The sequence below is a fragment of the Candoia aspera genome, chromosome 2 (genome assembly GCF_035149785.1).
Source record: "Candoia aspera isolate rCanAsp1 chromosome 2, rCanAsp1.hap2, whole genome shotgun sequence".
Classification (NCBI taxonomy): Eukaryota; Metazoa; Chordata; class Lepidosauria; order Squamata; family Boidae; genus Candoia; species Candoia aspera.
The window spans coordinates 153,562,858-153,581,849 of record NC_086154.1 but is presented as its reverse complement, the minus strand read 5'-3'; the positions used below and the strand labels follow the sequence as shown (position 1 = coordinate 153,581,849).

General features: G+C 46.0%; 1 protein-coding gene across 1 annotated transcript; it reads left to right on the top strand.

Annotated features, from left to right (window-relative positions):
- The first annotated feature begins 298 nt into the window (after positions 1-298).
- TUBB4A (tubulin beta 4A class IVa) lies at positions 299-17,070 on the top strand. Its single transcript, XM_063294373.1, has 4 exons — positions 299-487; positions 13,129-13,237; positions 13,781-13,891; positions 15,373-17,070. The coding sequence occupies exons 1-4, from the start codon at positions 431-433 to the stop codon at positions 16,428-16,430; spliced, it is 1,335 nt and encodes a 444-aa protein (XP_063150443.1). The 5' UTR covers positions 299-430; the 3' UTR covers positions 16,431-17,070.
- Positions 17,071-18,992: the final 1,922 nt, after the last annotated feature.

The window sequence follows — 18,992 nt, the reverse complement described above, 5'->3', positions numbered from 1 at the left end:
CGACTGCAGGAGCAGCAGTTAACACGTGCTGGCAAGTAGAATCACAAAGTACATCTACCCCGATCAGAACGGAAGAGACTGTCTGCGGAGATGCGGCAAAGGCTTCGAGCGTCTCTCATCTAGGAGTTCAGAGAAGGGGGCCTGAACGTCGACGGGGCAGGCGGCTCTCGATTGCCGAAATCGGCCCGGCTCACGGAGAGACGCGCCAGACGCACGCACAGCGCGCTGCCACCTGGCAAAGCGGCGAGAGAGGGTGGCGGCGACGGCATTGGCAGCCAACCGCAGCCCATGCGCAGTCGCTGCAAGAACAGCCCTTCCCTTCCCGGCGGGGCCCCATTTAAGGCGCATTACCGGCTGAATCCGGAGAGACGTGGAGTCGTCAAGTCGAAAGTAGAGCCTACGCGCAGCTGAAAGCAACCGTCGACAAACCATGAGGGAGATCGTGCACCTGCAGGCCGGCCAGTGCGGCAACCAGATCGGGGCCAAGGTTAGAGGGGAAAGCCCGGGGTGGGGGGTCCTGGCTCTCGGGCAGGGTGCGATCAGAAAGAGAAAGGAAGGAAATGGGGCTACCGTGGCCTCCCAGAGCTTAATAGTGCCCTTTCGCTCGGGATCGAGGCGGGTGGGGGGCATCGAGGGCAATGTGATTGAGATTCGCTGGGAGGCCGAGCGGGGAATTCCGCTGCTCTGCTCTGTCTTCCCGTCCTCTTCCTCCTCCTCGGGAATGCCTGTTCGTAATGGCTCCCTGCCGGAATGTGCCTGGAGCGTAGGGTGGGGAGATTGGGGAATGGCGAGAAAGCGCGGGGTGGCAGAGAAGAGACTTGGGTGCTTAGAGCCTTCAGGGAAGCCTTCTTTTCTTTGTGCCGCATTTTCTAACCGGGAACCTGTGGCGGGAGTGGGCGGATCTCTCTGCAATGCGGCCGCCAACATGGCTTCCACCGTCCCCTCTCGGCTGAAGAAATCCCAGCAAAGGCGGTGCGGGCAGCGCGAGCGCCCACCTCTCTCGGTTCTGCCGGGAGCGAACTGATCCTCACGTGGTGTTTGAATGACCGAGGATCAGGCGCGAGACGCGTTCCGCGCAGTCTGCCAAGAGGCACGTTTGCCCCGAGCTTTTGATGCAGATCCAGTCAGTTCGGTGTTATCCTGACCGACTTCATCGCACTTAGATTCTTGCAACCTCTGTAATGTCGCTGAGTTTGTGCAAAACTAAGTCCTGTAAGAAGCTCTTCTGCAGTAGGATAAACTGTGTACTTTGATGCAGAAAGCGAACGCCTGCCAGCAATCTTCCCCAACCTGGTCCCCTCCACATAGGTTGAGCTATACCTGGCTAAACCAGGAGAATTATAACCCAGCAGCACATTTGTAAGATGCCAGGCAAGGCAAGGCAAGGCTGGTGCATAGCATACACTACAAGACTTGTTATTGATTTAAACTTGAGACATTTCCTCCTTTGGCGCACAGTGGTTAGAGCATGCCTGTGTGCCATGCTCTTATTTTAGGATGCTTCTGAGATTGTGTTCTGCCTTCCAGAAGCACTCTCAGAACTGTTTAAATTACTTCTGCCTTTGGATCTCTTCCCATGGCCTGGCTGCCCTCAGTATCTTAACCATAGTTCTCACAACTAGCAGTGGACTGGGATATCTTTGCTTATCAGAGGTAGTCAGCCAGGTGCCCTCCAAAACCACATGTCCCAGCCAATATAGCCAATGGCAAAGAATGGAGAGAAACACTCAAAGGCATCTGGTATCTACTCTTCCTCTTTGCCTTAGAATGCCATACAGGTAGTCCTTGTTTAGCAGCCACAATTGGGACTGGCAACTCTGTTGTTAAGCAAAGTGGTTGCTAAGTGAAACCGTGATTGTGCTTATTACGATCGTACTTCAGCTTTCCTTTGCTTTACAGACCTGTGAAGGTCATAAATGTGAGGGCTGGTAAAATTACTTTTTCATCATCGTAACTGCAAATGGTCACTAAACAAGGCAGTCACTAAACAAGGACCACCTGTAGTTGCATCTTGACCTTAATTCTGTTGGAAAGGATGCTGCGGGATCCAGTATGTTATCTGGATCAGTTTTCCCCAACCTTCACTGTTCAGGATGACGGCTCCTTCTATCCATTCTGCCTGGCCATGATGGGACTTCTATTCCAACATGTGGCATTTGTAAGGGGATCTTTCACCAAAACCTAAGCATTTCTAGAAAGCTGTAGCCATCCCTCAACTGTCTTAGAAAGTTGAGCTTCTTTTCTGTTAATTTGTATCCACAAACTGCTGGGTTAACCAACCTGCTCTAGGAAAAGAGGAAGTTGATCAGAAACACAGCACACCTTTTCTCCTGCCCCACCCTTGTTAATAAGGTAACCCTTCCCATCAAGAATGAAAGTTTATGGATATCTGAGAAAAGTGAACCTTGTTCTTCCTCCTCCCTCCCATCATCGATGGAGGGACTGGATGGTTACTAAACCAGTCCGCCCAGGAGATCACTTAACAGTTCAGCTGAGGCTTCCCTATCACAGAGCAGGTAAAACTGGGCTGTTCCACCTAAGACTGCACCAAAGGGGAGCTCACCTAGTGTAATTTATTGTAAACTGCCCAGAGTCCCCCTTTCTTGGGGGAGATGGGCGATAATAGAAGTTTGAAGAATAAATAAATAAAAATAAATAATTGGAATATTGCCTTCTCCTTGTAGAAACCTAAATATTGGGGAGAGCGCTGCTTCTTCCTGGCTGCCTATTAGCTATGTAAATGAGTTTTCCCTTGTGTGAGCCTTCCCCTGCAGTCTGAAGTAAGATTGCCCATGAGTCACCATTGCTCAGCTCATCTTACTTTTTGAAAGCTCAGCAAGCTGTCTCTGGGGATGGATCAGTCTATGAATAACCTTGAGCTGCTAACTTGTAACTCCCTGGAAAGAGACACTTACCAGCTGGGCTACTTCTTCAGAAGGCATCCTTGTCTTTCTGACAAACAGCTCCCATTCCTGGTGTCCTTGCTCATCGCATGTGATTGATCCATCTGTTTGGCAACTATCTTGCTGCAGGGCCCCTCAGAAATTGTGCTGGGGTTCCTCTAAACAAAATGAGCAGCTTTTCTCCCTGTCCCTCTCTTCAAGTGATACCTAACCTGTGGCTAAATCTTGTGAGGTTCTGAAAACTTTATTTAAAAAAAAACAGCAGCTCACTCCCTTAAAGGCTCATGTACACTTTTCAGGGTACTTTCTTGGAGACAGAGGATTTGTCCCCACCATTCATGTAGTGGCATGGGGTGACTGCCAGACCATTCCAGTTTGCAGAACCAAGCTGGTGTCTACAGAAGCTTCAGCCTTTAGAGCGGTGTTTCTCAACCTTGGCAACTGGGAGATGTGTGGACTTCAACTCCCAGAATTCCCCAGCCAGCTCTGCTGTGAAATAGAAGTGGCTGTTGTTGGTCAAAATGAACAATCTCTCTTGATGTGAAGGCTCTGCCACCGGTATAACCTTGTTATCTGCTATAGAATCCTCTTTGGGCAACCAGGAGAGTGAAATCTCTGTTTTCTCTTCCTAATTTGGGGAGAGAAATGAAGGGCAGTGGAGTGCTGGAGAAGGGGGACTTCTGTCCAAACAGGACAGTGTCCTTGCTGCTAAGCCTTTCCTGCAGCCTAGCAAGTGCCTGGTAACTGATGGAGATACTGAGAATTCATCAGCAATCTAGGAGATTGTTGAGTCCTGCCATTTGCCTATGTGCTGGCTTTATGACTGCAGTGTTTCCTTCTCTGTACTGCACTGGCTGCTTTCTCTGAGGTGTGCATGTAGAGGGGGAAGTTAAGGGATATGGCAGCTTCTGCATCTCCCTTGTCTTCTCCCTCAGCAAATTCTTGCTTTCCTCCCCCACCTCCCTGCCTGCTTTCCCTGGCAATTGGTATAAATAGAATCTGCCACTCATGCTGCAGCAGAATGCGAGAGGCTAGAATGGCCCAGTGATTCCATTTTAAAGCTGGGTTGCAGTAGGCACTAAGTGGGGAGAACCAGCTGTACAAGCTGCCTTGCCTGCAAGGCCAAGGAGTAGACCAGACAAGAGGGAGGGCTCCCCTACTTCTGCACCTTGAGGGAAAGTGGGGATGTTTAAATGGAGGGCTTCCTGAGAATAAGTAGACTCTACTGGCAAAAATGAGAACCCACAGTAGAATAGATTTCTGGAAACACAAATGAGCCCATGTTCTCTTCCCATTTTCAGCAGCACTAAGTTAATTTAGTATTATGAGCAGGTTTATGTTCTTGAGAAACCTTGTTTTGCACAGTTGAAATAAGCAATATTCTGAATTCCTCTATTTAAGGTGGGATCACAGCAACTTCAGAACGGATTGTTTTAAATCCTCCTATGGTAGAGGCTAAGATAGAACTGAGATCTAAAGCAAGAACTCTAAATGAGAGATCAGTCTGTTGAGCACTGTGTAGCAGCAGCAGCATTCATTACTCTGGCTGGGAGACAGGATTCCCAGTTAATATGCCAAAAATGAGAAAGTATTAGCACTTATAAGATTAGACATTTCAAGAGTTCCACAGATCCTTTTGCCTGGCGGCCAATGGTGAAAGGATGTTTCCCTGTATTTCTGTTTAAGTTGCTGTCATGTTCACTGTTTCAATGTAGAGTATACATCGTAACGTTTCACATGCCATGGCGCTGACGCACGTTTCTGTTTGGGAGGGAGCTGCTGTGAAACCTTGTGCCAAGCTCTGTATCTGTGTTCATTACAATGGAATGTGTTTGGGTTATGTGCTCTGTTCAAGGACTTTTCCCGCAGACCATCAGAAGCCGTTAGGAGCACCTGGGATTGTGAGCTTGGAAAGATTCTACGGGGGGAGGGATCTCATTTGCACCAAGGGTTTTTAGTTTGCATTTGGTGCACTATTATCATTCTCAGCTTTCTTTGTGATCCTGCACACTATTCTTTAATAAATCAGATATCTTTGTGATCCTGCTCATGAGTCTGATGGTGTTCTAGAATAGGCAATCCTTACATAAAGCTGAGAATCCCAAAGTTGTGCCGTTAGCTCCTACCAAGATCAGTTTCTTGTGAGGGAAAATAGTTAACAATGGCCGAGTCCAAGCTCACGACCAGGGGACTTGAGGAGCCAGCTAGCTTGATGCCCGAGTCGACGGTCAAGAGCGGAGAACTGAGCCTCACCCCAGAACCTTCAGATTTCCGGCAGGATTCGAGTTCCAGCCCTGAGGTGGAGGAATCTAACGATGGGGGAGAACCAGAGCAACCGGCACCCAGCGAATCACCCGCAGAGTTGATCACCTGGGATGAAATGGGAGAACCCCAGCCAGGGACGTCCCAAGCATCCTGGAAGCATTGGTTCTCGCTGACCCCAGCCATAGAATCTACCACGGTGTCAATGGAGAGACAGCCTAACACGCGAGGGAGGGAGGAATCTCAAACCCCTGAAAGGCTAAGAGTGGTGGAGGCCAAACTAGAATCGATGGAGTACATGTTAAGAAACCTGTCTCTATCAATGGGGGGGCAGGGGAGGCACGACAGAGGTCCCAGCTTCACGCAACCATCCCCCATCCTCCCACCCGGACCGCCGGCGGAGCAGGGCTGGAGACGGCTCCAGGATGAATCTCCACCCCGCAGAGCGACAGCTACCGTAACCTGGGGCCCAAACATTCAAGCAGCCGCCGGTTCTGCTCCAACAGGAGTCGGGCTGAAAGACTTTTCTGTCAAGTTTGATGGGGATCCAACCAAGTTATCTTTCTTTCTCACCAATGCTAAAAGTTACATGAGGCAGTTTGGAGCATACTTCCCTTCCGAAGAGGCTAAGATAACTGCCATTGCCACCAAGTTGAAGGGTCGAGCAGCTGACTGGTATGTTCAATTAAGTGAGGCTGACTCCCCTGAACTTGAGTATTTCGAGGACTTTATGGGGGCGTTAAAGCTGCATTTTGAGGATCCTCTGGCCAAGGCAAGAGTTAAGAAGGCGCTGAAGGATCTTACCTAGGGCCAGCTGTCTGTAGCTGATTATGCCCTGGAGTTTAAGGCTTTAGCTGGGAAAATCCCCGACTGGTCTCAGTCAACCTTAATAGAACGGTTTAAAGAGGGACTCAACCGGGGACGTCCTATGATGGGCATTGTGTAGAGATGACCCAGAGTCATTGTATGAATGGATCTGTCTGGCCAGCAAGGCTGAGCACACCCAGCATACCTTCATGCAAACCAGACGACCTGAAAAACCACCAGCACCATGAGGGGACCCCGAAGTGCTGCAACTGCTGCCCGGCCAGGCTATAGAGCCTGGGAAGAGGAGAGAGATCGGCGCTATGCGAGGGGTCAGTGTCTCTGATGCGGAAGGGAAGGGCATCAAGCAGCTGATTGCCCAAAAGCCAAGGCTGGAGATTGAGCGGGCAAGCTGCCGGCCAAATCGCCCCCCCCCTTGTGGCGGATGACAGCAGCCAAGGGGGCAGCCAACGCTGAGGAAGTATTTTACTTCTCGGGAGAGGCTGAAGATGACTCTAAGGAGCCGGCAGGAAATGCCAGCCACCTGCCATGAAGAGCGCCTGTGGGCAGGTGGAGGAGGATGGGTGCGAGGATGCTATGGTGAGTGCTGACTGTCCCACTTTAGCAGTAAAAGTGAAATTGGGCTCCCGCACAAAGACTACAGAGGTCTGGGCTTTAGTTGACTCTGGGTGTTCCAGGTGTCTAATTCACCCTGATCTGGTTGCTGCTTTGAACCTGCCTAGCTTCCCCCTCCAGCAGCCTTTGATCTTTACACAGTTGGATGGTTCAATGGCGGGGGGGGGGGGCAACCCATTTCACTGGAACTGTCGCAGTGCAAATGGGCAGCCACCATGAGACTTTAAAATTTGTAGTGGCACCTGTTGGCAATCCCTTGGTAATTCTGGGGATCCCCTGGTTGACCTATCGAAGCCCATATATAAACTGGGAACACAGAACTCTGACTTTTAAGGATGGGTTTTACCAAGCTCCTACAGTGGAGAGAGCTTCACGTGCGGGGGTTGGAAGAGCTGCAATTGCCATGCCGCGCCCTAGTTTGGCACATTTAGAAGGCTTGCCTGATCGATACCAAGACTTTGCAGACGTCTTTGGGGAAATGGAAGCAGATCAGCTCCCCCCCCCCCCCCCCATTGAAAAACTGACTGTGCAATAGAGTTGGTTCCCAATGCTCAATTGCCCAAGCCAAAAATTTACCCAATGACTCAGAAGGAGCTTGAGGCATTACGGGACTTTATTGACAAAAATTTGTCAAGGGGGTTTATGGAACCTGCAAATGCCCCAGTTGGGGCCCCTGTGCTATTCCGGGAAAAGAAAGATGGCACGCTTCAACTCTGTACGGACTATCGGGGGTTAAATTCCATTTCAAGTTGCAACAAGTACCCTCTTCCGCTCATGAAGGACATGTTAGCTCACTTGTCTAAGGGCAAGATTTTCTCCAAGCTCGATCTTCGTGAAGCCTATTTCTGCATCCACATATGAGCTGAAGATGAGTGGAAAACCACTTTTAATTGTCCACTGGGTTCATTTCAGTACAAAGTCCTCCCTTTTGGGTTGGCAGGGGTGCCCGGAGTCTTCATACAATTGATTAATGAAGTATTACCTGATCATTTGTTTAAAGGGGTCCTGGTTTATTTAGACGATGTTCTCATTTACACTGAAACCAAGGAGGAACACGAACACCTCCTCAAACAGGTGTTAAGCAAGCTTAGAGATGCCAAACTTTATGCCAAGCTTTCCAAATGTGAGTTTCACAAGACCCAACTTGACTATCTGGGCTATAGGGTGTCTGACAAGGACATTGAAATGGACCCTGCAAAAATTCAGGCGATTTTAAGTTGGGAACGTCCCCACACCCGGAGGCAATTGCAAAGTTTCCTCGGGTTCAGTAATTACTATCGCCAATTTATCCAGGGGTTCGCTGAGATTGCTTTGCCCCTCACTGATTTACTCCGTACCAAGGGCTTGGGGGAGACACGCAAAGTAAAAAACCCTGGGGCAGTGCTGAATTGGACGCCTGAATGCCAGGCAGCATTTCAGAAGTTAAAAACCCTCTTCACTACTGAGCCTATTCTACAGCACCCCGATCCTGAACGCCCCTTTGTGGTCCAAGTTGATGCTTCTGACTCCTCAGTTGGGGCTATATTGTTACAGAGAGATTCTGAAAATCACTTAAAACCCTGCGCTTATTTGTCCAGAAAATTTTCTGAAACCGGACGCCGGTGGCATGTTTGGGAAAAGGAGGCTTTTGCTGTAAAAGCCACTTTGGAAGCCTGGCGTCACCTCCTGGAAGGCACTAAATGCCCTTTCAAAGTTTGGACTGATCACAGGAATTTGGAAGCCCTTCGCACCCCCCAGCATCTCAGTCCTAAACAAATTCGCTGGGCTCAATTTTTCAGTCACTTTAACTTCCAGTTAAAATTTATTCCGGGAAAGAAAAACTTTCTGGCCGATGCTTTGTCACGTTTACCTCAGGACCTTGACCATGTGGCAGATGAGGTTGGGACTGTTCTCACTGAACCACAACTGGGCTTAGTTGCTGTCACCCGGAGCAAGACCCGTGCGCAGGCATCCCCGCCCCCAGCCCAGTCTGGGAAGCGGAAAGTGCAAGTTCCTTGCCAATTACAGAAAGACTTTCTCCAGGCGCTGAAATCTGACACTTGGTTGCTAGCTAATAAAGACACTGTTTCTTTTGAAAACGGTCTGGCATGGGTGCAACACGGCCTTTATGTACCTGAAACTTTACGACCTGACATTTTACAGAGTTCCCATGATGATAAATTTGCTGGGCATTTTGGTTTTGTTAAAACCTTGCATTTGGTTCGTTGTCAATTCTGGTGGCCCACCTTGAGGCGCGATGTAAAAGACTACGTTGCTTCCTGTCCTGTTTGTGCAATGTCAACACGAAAAGGGGGGAAACCACAGGGGCTTCTGCAGCCTATGGCCAGCCCGTCCCATCCCTGGGATGAGATTTCTATGGATTTTATTGTGGATCTTCCTCCCAGTCAGAAGAAAACTGTCATTTGGGTTGTAAAAGATTTTTTTTCCAAGCAAGCCCATTTTATTCCATGTGCGTCCATCCCGTCAGCCCCGCAATTGGCATGCCTATTTCTCATCCACATCTACTGTCTCCATGGTAACCCTTCCCATTTGGTCATCAACCGTGGGACACAGTTTACTTCCCAGTTTTGGAAATCATTTTTAAAATTGATTGGCACCAAACAGGCGCTGTGCACCTCGTCCCATCCTGAGACTGATGGATCTACTGAGATTTTGAACTCCGCCCTTGAACAATTTCTTAGAGCATACATTAACTACCATCAGGACAATTGGATGGACTTGCTGCCTTTTGCTGAAGTGGCTTACAACAATGCTGTCCATCAGAGTACCGGGCAAACCCCTTTTCGTGTGGTTTCTGGTCACAACTTTGTTCCCATCCCTGAACTGCCACAACCGCCTCCGAAAACATGTTCTGCCTCTGACTGGGCTGTTAAGCTTGCTGATTCATGGCCAGTGATTCAACAGGCTTTGGCTGATGCCCAGGCTGCTTACAAGTTTCAAGCCAATAAGCATCGTTCTTTGCAACACGATTTCAAGATTGGGAATCAAGTGTATCTATCTACCAAATTCATCAAGTCCCCACAACCCTCTAAAGAACTTGCTCCCAAGTTCATTGGTCCTTTCCCTATTGTTGGTCTTATCAATCCAGTTACTGTTAAGTTGGATCTGCCTCACAATTTGAAACGCTTGCACCCTGTTTTCCATTGCAGCTTGCTCAAGCCTGTCCACCACTCTTCCCGCTGGCATCCCCAACCTCCTCCTCCTGCTCCGATCATGATTGACAGCCAACAGCACTTTGAGGTCAAGGAGGTTGTTGATTCTCGCAAGCTTCACGGCACCCTCCAGTATCTGGTCCGATGGTAACACTTTCCTCATCCTGAATGGGTGTCTGCTCGCCACGTTAATGCCCCTGATTTAATTCACCATTTCCACTTGGCGTACCCTTTGAAGCCTGCTGCTTAGTGTTTTCTTTCTTTTGGGAGGGCAGTATGTCATGTTCACTGTTTCAATGTGCACTGTACATCGTAACGTTTCACATGCCATGGCGCTGACACGCGTTTCTGTTTGGGAGGGAGCTGCTGTGAAACCTTGTGCCAAGCTCTGTATCTGTGCTCATTACAATGGAATGTGTTTGGGTTATGTGCTCTGTTCAAGGACTTTTCCCGCAGACCATCAGAAGCCGTTAGGGGCACCTGGGATTGTGAACTTGGGAAGATTCTATGGGGGGAGGGATTTCATTTGCACCGAGGGTTTTTAGTTTGCATTTGGCACGCTTTTATCATTCTCAGCTTTCTTTGTGATCCTGCATACTATTCTTCAATAAATCAGATATCTTTGCATTCCTGCTCATGAATCTGAGAGTGTTTTAGAATAGGCATTCATTACAGTTGCTGAGTTCCTATTTTCTGCTAAGTCATAATGTGATTCATTTGGCTTTTGCTCGGTGTGGTGAGCGAGCCTAGCATTGTGGTTTGTAAATTATGGCTTTGTGTGTGAAGCCACCATGAGTGAAAAAAGTAGTTTGGTTGTGTTAATGTTCCACTTGTTTGGCTTTCTTGAGCATTTGGCCAAGCCAACTAGCTCAGCATACTATGACACATGATACTGGACCAGCAGACCTTCATTCTGATCCATCAGTTTCACTTATGGCTCACTTAGTTCACTATTGCCAACAATTTGGTCAGTGGCTCTCTAGGACTACAGATAAAGACCATACCTGTCCTACCTCAAGGTATCAAGGATGAAATATGGATCCTTCTGTCTGCAAAGTATCATCTGCCTTACTACTGAGTGGTGGTTCTTCCTTAAGCTTAAGGGGGGGAAAGAAATGTTTTCTTTCTCTTCCCATGCAAAAGGAGGCTAAAGCAAGGCTTTGCAAAATGCCATCAAAAAGACAAGCTTCCCTCCCCTTCCCAAGTGCCACTGGTCTGCAAGAAGCAAAGCATTTATGATAGCTACAAAGAAGCTAAACTAAATACTTCCACAGCTATAAAGCATTTGTACCCAATAGCACAGACACTTATAAATGAAGAACATCAGTGAGTATAACGGGAAGAGATGGAAAGAGAAAGCTGTTGTAGAAAAAAACTAATCCACTATAATATGAGCCAAAATAGTTGGAAACCCAAAACAAATTACTTTATTGAAGTACCCTAAAACAGTGACAACTGGGCTCACAGCCAGTCAGACCAAGAGCCCCAAATACAGATTTGCAGAGGATTATATAGGAAAAAATACATTATGAATCATGAAGAACTAATTACCTTTGCGTAGGCAGGAAAATCCCCAAATTATATGTCAGCAATGAAGTAATCGGCCAGATCCAAACTTTGAGGACCACAATCTTGTTTTGCCCCTGGTGTATATTTCTTCACTATTATAAGTATTATAAAATGATCCCTTTACTGTACTCTTAACACATCTCTTTGTATTATTATCTGGCTTCTCCCTTCCTCGAAGGAAATTACAATTGCCGGAAGGTACCTGGGGCCCTTAGCTTCCTTGTTTTTCACATAGTTACATTTCTATTGCTGGCACAGAAATAAGATGTAAGCCAAAAATCAATTCTTAACTAGAAAACTAAAAATCTCCCTTTACAGATAACTTTTCAACTTCAATTTTTAAACAACACAAAGCTAATCTTTAGCTTACTGTTGATTTCCTAGGGATGGTTCAGACAAGTAGTTGGGTTTTATATTCTTGATTAAGCTACGCTTAACACACAGTTAAGAGTATCCTGTTGTAATCTAATTCTCTGATATGAAGATAAGTTCCTTGAGCATACAGTACATCCCATTCTTGCAATCATCCACTAGGATTTCTCCCAGGAAAGAGGAGAGAGAAGTTGGTGCACAGATCCTGCAAGTGGGTGGGGCTCATCCTTGGAGTCTAGAGGACAGAGAACCCACCTTGAACAACTGGAGGTTGTGTTGGAGAAACTGTGCTTTTGAGATTATAGAAAGTATTGTGTTAGACCTACAATGGCCCACTGATGCACCAAAAAAGTTATCACTTCCAGCTGCAGATAATGGACAGGTGAGATGTGGGTATGTTTTATCATATATATGCCCAGTTAAATAAATCGAGTTAAGAATGGACACTTTGGATAAGGAGGAAAGATTAATTTCTCCCTACTCAGGATGGGCTTCAGAAAAATCCTGGAATGTTTAGGATTTGTGGTGACAGACCCAATCCTATCATGAAGCGCAGTAAAGCTTCTGAGAGTTTATGTAGAAACTGCAGAGCAGCAGATGCTTAAGGGATGAAGGACAGGCAGCGTCCTGCACACCGTTGCCTTCCAAAACCTTGTTGTGACTGTCTAAGGCATCCTTCCCCTTGTACGTTAATAAGATTGTCCTTGGCTGTGCAGAGGAGTTGCAGTGGGCTGAGTGTCAAAAATGAATTTCTTGTTGCACCAAGTGTAGTATGACCTGGAGTGTGAGTCTTTCAGATTACCTATCAGATCCTTGCAAAAATTGTACCCTGAAGGTAGAAAGTTTGAAAGCCATGGTACTAAACCAGATGGCTGGTTGACGTCTCTGTGGAACTGAATGCTGTCTATTTCACAAGTTCCTTTGAAAGTCAGGCTGACAGATAAGAGCTTGTTGAGAGAAGAGGAATTGATACCTTTGCCTCGCCAGTGCTTGAGATAATTGGTAGCAAATCTAATACATGCCATTTGACTGGCAAAGTGATCTGATGTAAGGGGCCATGTTGCATCTAGCCTACCCCCCCCCAACCCCCAGTCATATTGCTCTCCTATGCAACAGGTGCATACTGACACATGCCATCAGCTGTAAAGAAATGTATCTGTCTGCTTTGCAAGGCTGTGCTAGAGACTAATGGAAAATGGCTTTGTGCTTCTGGCACCTGTGGTGGAAAACCCAGATGGTACCTCCCTGCTAACAGGGCTCAGTCTACTATTCAAGCCCCTTAGGATGAATCGATGATATGGTCCCGCTGCACTCTCACATAGAAGCTGTCCAAGTGTGCAGTGAGACCTTATCGTTAAAGTGAGCTCAGTCTGGTTTTCAGAAGGATTTGGTTCTGTCACTAGTGGTTTGTCCTTTCCCCAAACCTACAGTTCTGGGAAGTCATCAGCGATGAACATGGCATAGACCCCACTGGCACCTACCATGGAGATAGTGACTTACAGTTGGAAAGGATCAATGTCTACTACAATGAGGCCTCAGGTAAGGCTCCATACATTTCAGAGCTCCAGAGACATCTCTCTTTGCCCACTCCATTCAGTTCAAGATTAGCTCCTTTCTGCCCCACCTCTGTTCCCATCCCCAGCATTACCTTCTATCTGATACATTCTTTTTTACGTGGAAAAAATAAATCAACAGTTCATTTTTGGTTCCTAAGTGAAACATGCCATTTGCTGAGCAGAAGTGCAGTGTCGAGGTACAAGGAGTGGTGTTTTACCCAACCAGTTTATTGCTTTGTGTGGCAGTTTCAGTTTTGGTCCAGGATATAGTCTATCAGTCACTGTCATGTCACTCCCTGTCAGCTCTGTCCTTTTTATGAATCCAGCCATTCTCCCTAATTTTAGATCTGTCAGTATCCTTGCTTCCCCCTGATCACCAAATGCTCATACTGCAGTGCTACTACAATTAAGCAGCCATAACCCTGAAAGCAGATCTTAATCAGACATGGCATGTTAGATTAAATGTGTTGGAATGTTTGTGGTTGCCACTAAGTGGATTCTTAACCAAAGTTATTTTTCTATCTAGGTGGCAAATATGTGCCTAGAGCTGTCTTGGTTGACTTGGAACCTGGAACCATGGATTCTGTAAGATCTGGACCTTTTGGACAGATATTCAGGCCTGATAACTTCGTCTTTGGTAAGGAACATTGTTCAGTTACTATGCAATTACTGTCCAGTTATATTAGACCAGAAATTTTGCATGCTGCAATAACATGCTTCTTCATGCTCTTTTTTGTTTTAATTATTAATTTACAATTAATTACAAATCTAATGATGTATAACAAAAAGAACTACAAAGCATCTGTTGTTTAGAAATTAATCATTTCAGTGTTATTGAACCAGATTTGCTTGATCTGCTGTTGAAAAGGACCCAGTTCAAGAATTGTCAGAGAACATAATATATATTGTTACCACTATTCCAAAGATGTGTATGATTTACTTAGTGCTATTTTTTTTCCCAGTGTTGAATAGCAATTCTCTTTAGGCCATGTCCATAAGTCTTGACTGATATGACAGTAGATTCCACACCCTAGGGTTACAACTTAACTTGTATATCTTTAACAAGCAATATTCATTGTTAATATGTTTCTACAATCCAGTGAAGTTCAAACCCAAATGGAACAAAAGTAGGACAGGCCAAGATCACACAAATATTTTCATATGAAGTTCCTAGGGTATTTAAATGTTGGCATGCTAAATAAACTGTAGCCCAAGTAAGCAAATTTTGTTTGTTTATTTATTTATTTATTTATTCGATTTCTATAGCCGCCCATCTCAGCAAGTAACTCTGGGCCTAGATTCTAACTGAAATACAGTTGTTGTGTAGTTATGATATCAGACTTGAACTAGGCTCTTGCACAACTAATAGCACTTGGAGTTATATGGATGCCATTTTCAGGCTGTTTCAGACCATTATGTAGATTTTTATATGCACTGACCATCTGGTATGTAGATGTTCAAAGTATTTTTTTAAAATTTTGCTCTGGGGTAAAGAGGAGGATGAATGCGGAGATCTTGAGTGCATTTCTAGTCAATGGTAAGCTGCGTGTTGCTGTGTCCCAGCAACAGCATTAATTCTGCAAAAGCAACTCTTAATTTAAACCACTTTGTAGTGTGCCTGGAGAAAGAAGCTAAAATAACACAGCAACACCTTTCAGTTATTGCTGTACTAGTTTGCATTCTGCACATATCAACAAAAGATTACACCATATCTAGAATTTGAATTGATTTGACAGTGGAGGAGTATCAGTAATGTTCCATAATGTAGAAAGCATTTTTGGTGCAGTAGGACTGAGGACAGCAACATAGGGCCCAAAAGTTTGTGGATACCTTCTTTGAGGCCCACCAAGGTCCTGCCCTATTTGATTTTAGAGGCTGGATGCTTGGGTTTGAGTCCATCATATTAGCACTCTTCTCTTCTCTCATCTGGAGATGATTTGATTCATCTGGTAACCCTAGAAGCTGAAGAAGCTTGACTTGAGAAAAAAGTGTATGAGAGCAAGTGAAAATATTGTTTGTGGGCAAGCATTCCTTGAACTCATCATTGCAAATGGCAAACAATGAACCAAATATCTTTATCCTTTTCCCCCCACCCCCACCCTGCTTCCTGCTGCTCAGGTCAAAGTGGTGCTGGGAACAACTGGGCCAAAGGCCACTATACAGAAGGAGCTGAGCTGGTTGATTCTGTCCTGGATGTAGTAAGAAAGGAAGCTGAGAGCTGTGACTGTCTCCAGGGTTTTCAGCTTACCCACTCTCTAGGCGGGGGCACTGGATCGGGGATGGGCACCCTGCTGATCAGCAAGATTCGTGAGGAATATCCAGACCGTATCATGAACACCTTCAGCGTGGTGCCGTCACCCAAGGTTTCAGACACAGTAGTGGAGCCTTACAATGCTACCCTCTCAGTACACCAACTGGTGGAGAATACAGATGAGACCTACTGCATTGACAATGAGGCTCTCTATGACATCTGTTTCCGAACCCTCAAGCTAACAACTCCCACTTATGGAGACCTCAATCACTTGGTCTCTGCTACCATGAGTGGTGTGACAACCTGCCTCCGCTTTCCTGGCCAACTCAATGCTGACCTTCGCAAGTTGGCTGTGAACATGGTTCCCTTTCCTCGCCTCCATTTCTTCATGCCTGGCTTTGCCCCTCTGACCAGTCGTGGAAGCCAACAGTACCGAGCCTTGACTGTGCCAGAGCTAACGCAACAGATGTTTGATGCCAAGAACATGATGGCAGCCTGCGATCCCCGTCATGGGCGTTACCTGACAGTAGCAGCTGTCTTCCGAGGCAGGATGTCCATGAAGGAAGTGGATGAGCAGATGCTGAATGTTCAGAACAAGAACAGCAGCTACTTTGTGGAATGGATCCCCAACAATGTCAAGACAGCCGTGTGCGATATCCCACCCCGTGGCCTTAAAATGGCAGCCACTTTCATTGGCAACAGCACAGCTATCCAGGAGCTCTTCAAGCGCATCTCAGAGCAATTCACAGCCATGTTCCGTCGCAAGGCTTTTCTCCATTGGTACACGGGTGAGGGCATGGATGAGATGGAGTTTACAGAGGCTGAGAGCAACATGAATGACCTGGTCTCGGAATACCAGCAATATCAGGATGCTACAGCTGAAGAAGGAGAGTTTGAAGAGGAGGCAGAGGAGGAAGTTGCATGAAGATCACTCTACTCTACTCTACTCTATTCTTTTTTCTCTTTTCCTGCCCATTACTCCTCCTCTTTATTCCAACCAGTCGTCTGAACCATATTGGACCATATTGCCTGCACTGGCATAGACTTGGAACATTCTATGCCAGCCTAAAGGAGTTAAGAGCAGTATCTTTTAAGGCCTGCCTGCCTGCCTATCTCAAATTCTGCAAGGTGGAATTACTGTATTGATGTGGGGAGGAAGAAGAGGCTTCTTAGTTGTATTCAGGAATAGCAGCCAGTGGTAATGTTTCTAGCTAAAAGCACTACCAACATATTTTCTCATCTTATCCTCTCTCCCTGCCCCCCACTTTCTTTTCCGTCTGCCCAATATCTCATGCACTTCCCTCTGTGATGTCTGTCTTGAGTGTTCTGTATGGTCATGTGAATTTTTGTTTCCAAAGATGAGTACACGCTAACTCGTAACTTGCATTTGTTTTTGGTTTCTTCATCCATGTTGGGCTTAAAGGAAAGATTAATGGAACCAGGGGGGCTGAGGAGGGATGGGGCACTGTCCTTTAGCATGAAACATAGTCCCCCGCTTTGAGTGTGTTTGCTATCAAAGAATTGTATGTCTCCACAATAAACTACTGAATAATAATTCAGGCTAATGTTGGTTTCAGAGATTGTTTTGTTAAATCTACCCTTTATATGCATGACTTGCTCACTGTGTCTATTAATGTATTGCATTTATGTACCATTTTTTTTCTGGGAATTCAAGGTGATGATCTCCTCTAATTTTTATCCCCACAACAATCCTTGTAAGAGCATTCTTGGAGCCTAGAGAAGAAAAAAGGTTTTAAAAATAATGGGCATTTCAGCGTTATCCCTTAAGCAAGTTTCTGTGAGGGAGTCTGTGAGAAAGGATGGAACAGCTCACAAAGCCTCTGCCTTAATGTATTCACTAATAAATGAAGGCTGGACTATACTTTCATAGTTTCCAAGACTCTGTAGCCTAACCCATTTTCCTGGCACTAAACCTAATTAATGAGACTGTGCAAGCCTACCTTCCTTGGTCATCTGCTGCTATTAGGCTCCTGACAACAGTACAAGGTAGGCTGAATTAAGACAGAGCAACCCAAATTTATCCAGTGGGTTCCATGATTGTGTTGGGACTTGAACTTGTCCAACCCCATAACCACTATGCTGTGCTGCCTCTCCAGATGGAAAGGCAGTATGACCCTCAGAACTGGGAAAGGTGATTGTCTTTTGGCTTTACTCTGAAGATTTAACCCGACTAATGATGATTATGTGTCCTCAAGTCATTTTTTACTCCTAGCAACCACATAGATAGATTTTCTCCATGATAGTCTATCCCTAACCTGTTCTTCCAAGTCTCCCAACAGTGCACGCATCGATGTCTGTGCTTCAAATCTGGGACTACTATTATGAGGGAAGGGGGATGTAGGTTATGGGGCATCCACGAGATGAGCTTGGAAGGCAGATCAGAGTTAGTTGAGTGGAGCAGCCTGTAAGTACAGTTGATAAAATCTATAGACTGATTCAATTTCACACAAGCGTCTGAGGCTATAAAAGTCTCACAGCAGATGCAAAGGTGGGGCAACTAGCAGAATGCAAAGCAAGCAGGTTCAGGTAGTGGAACAAGTTATGTCTTCCCTACTTGGTGTGACTGCCTGATCAACAGTACAGCTCCTGTGGGGTAATTACACTGAAATTTCCCTGCAGCACCTCTTTACTGCTTTCAACTCCAGAATCCAATGGACCATTAACTGAAAAAATACTGTTTGGTAAGGATCAGTGCATCCTGGACAATACCATTAGCTAACATGAGATGCAAACTTTGGCTTCCTTAGAATCTTGGCTTCTCTTAGTTTTTACCTTCCCAAAATATTTAAATATGTGCAAATAATGCCTACAGTCATTGTGGTATAGCGTTTAAGGTGCTGGACTCGAACAAGAGAGATCCAGCTTGAAATCCACCCTCTGCTATGAAAGTTCCCTTGGTGACTCTGGACTAGTTGCTCTCTTTCACCTCAGTTTACCTCACAGGATAATTGTTAGGATAAAACAAAGAAAAATCCCTCGGCAAATCACCTTGAGCTAGGGAAGGAAATTTGAGATATAAATAAGAATATTAATATAAATGAGGGATTTCCATGAAGGTAAAGGTAGGAGCATTTCCCCCACTCATCTCCTTTTTCCCTGAGAGTAAAGTTGTGATATCAACCAAGTTAACAGTTCATGATAGCCTCAATCAAGTGCCTCCAAGGGCTAAACAGCCCCCCAATATACTTCGACACCGTGAAACTTGCCCCTTCTGATTTTCAGGGGCAAATGGCTGGGCTTTCACTGACCCTCAAGGCAGGAAAACAGCTCTGTTAAGTTTTGTAAGGTGTGTCTGTAGGCATGGAGGGGATGTGTGTACACTAACCCAGCAGCTTGGATTCTTGGGTTTGTTATCTCCTGTTAATCTGAAGCCAGTTTTATATTAAAGATAAAAGAGGATGGGAGTAACATCTTTACACTTCTTGCAAAACGTCACTGCTCCCAGCTATTGCATTATTACCCTCTT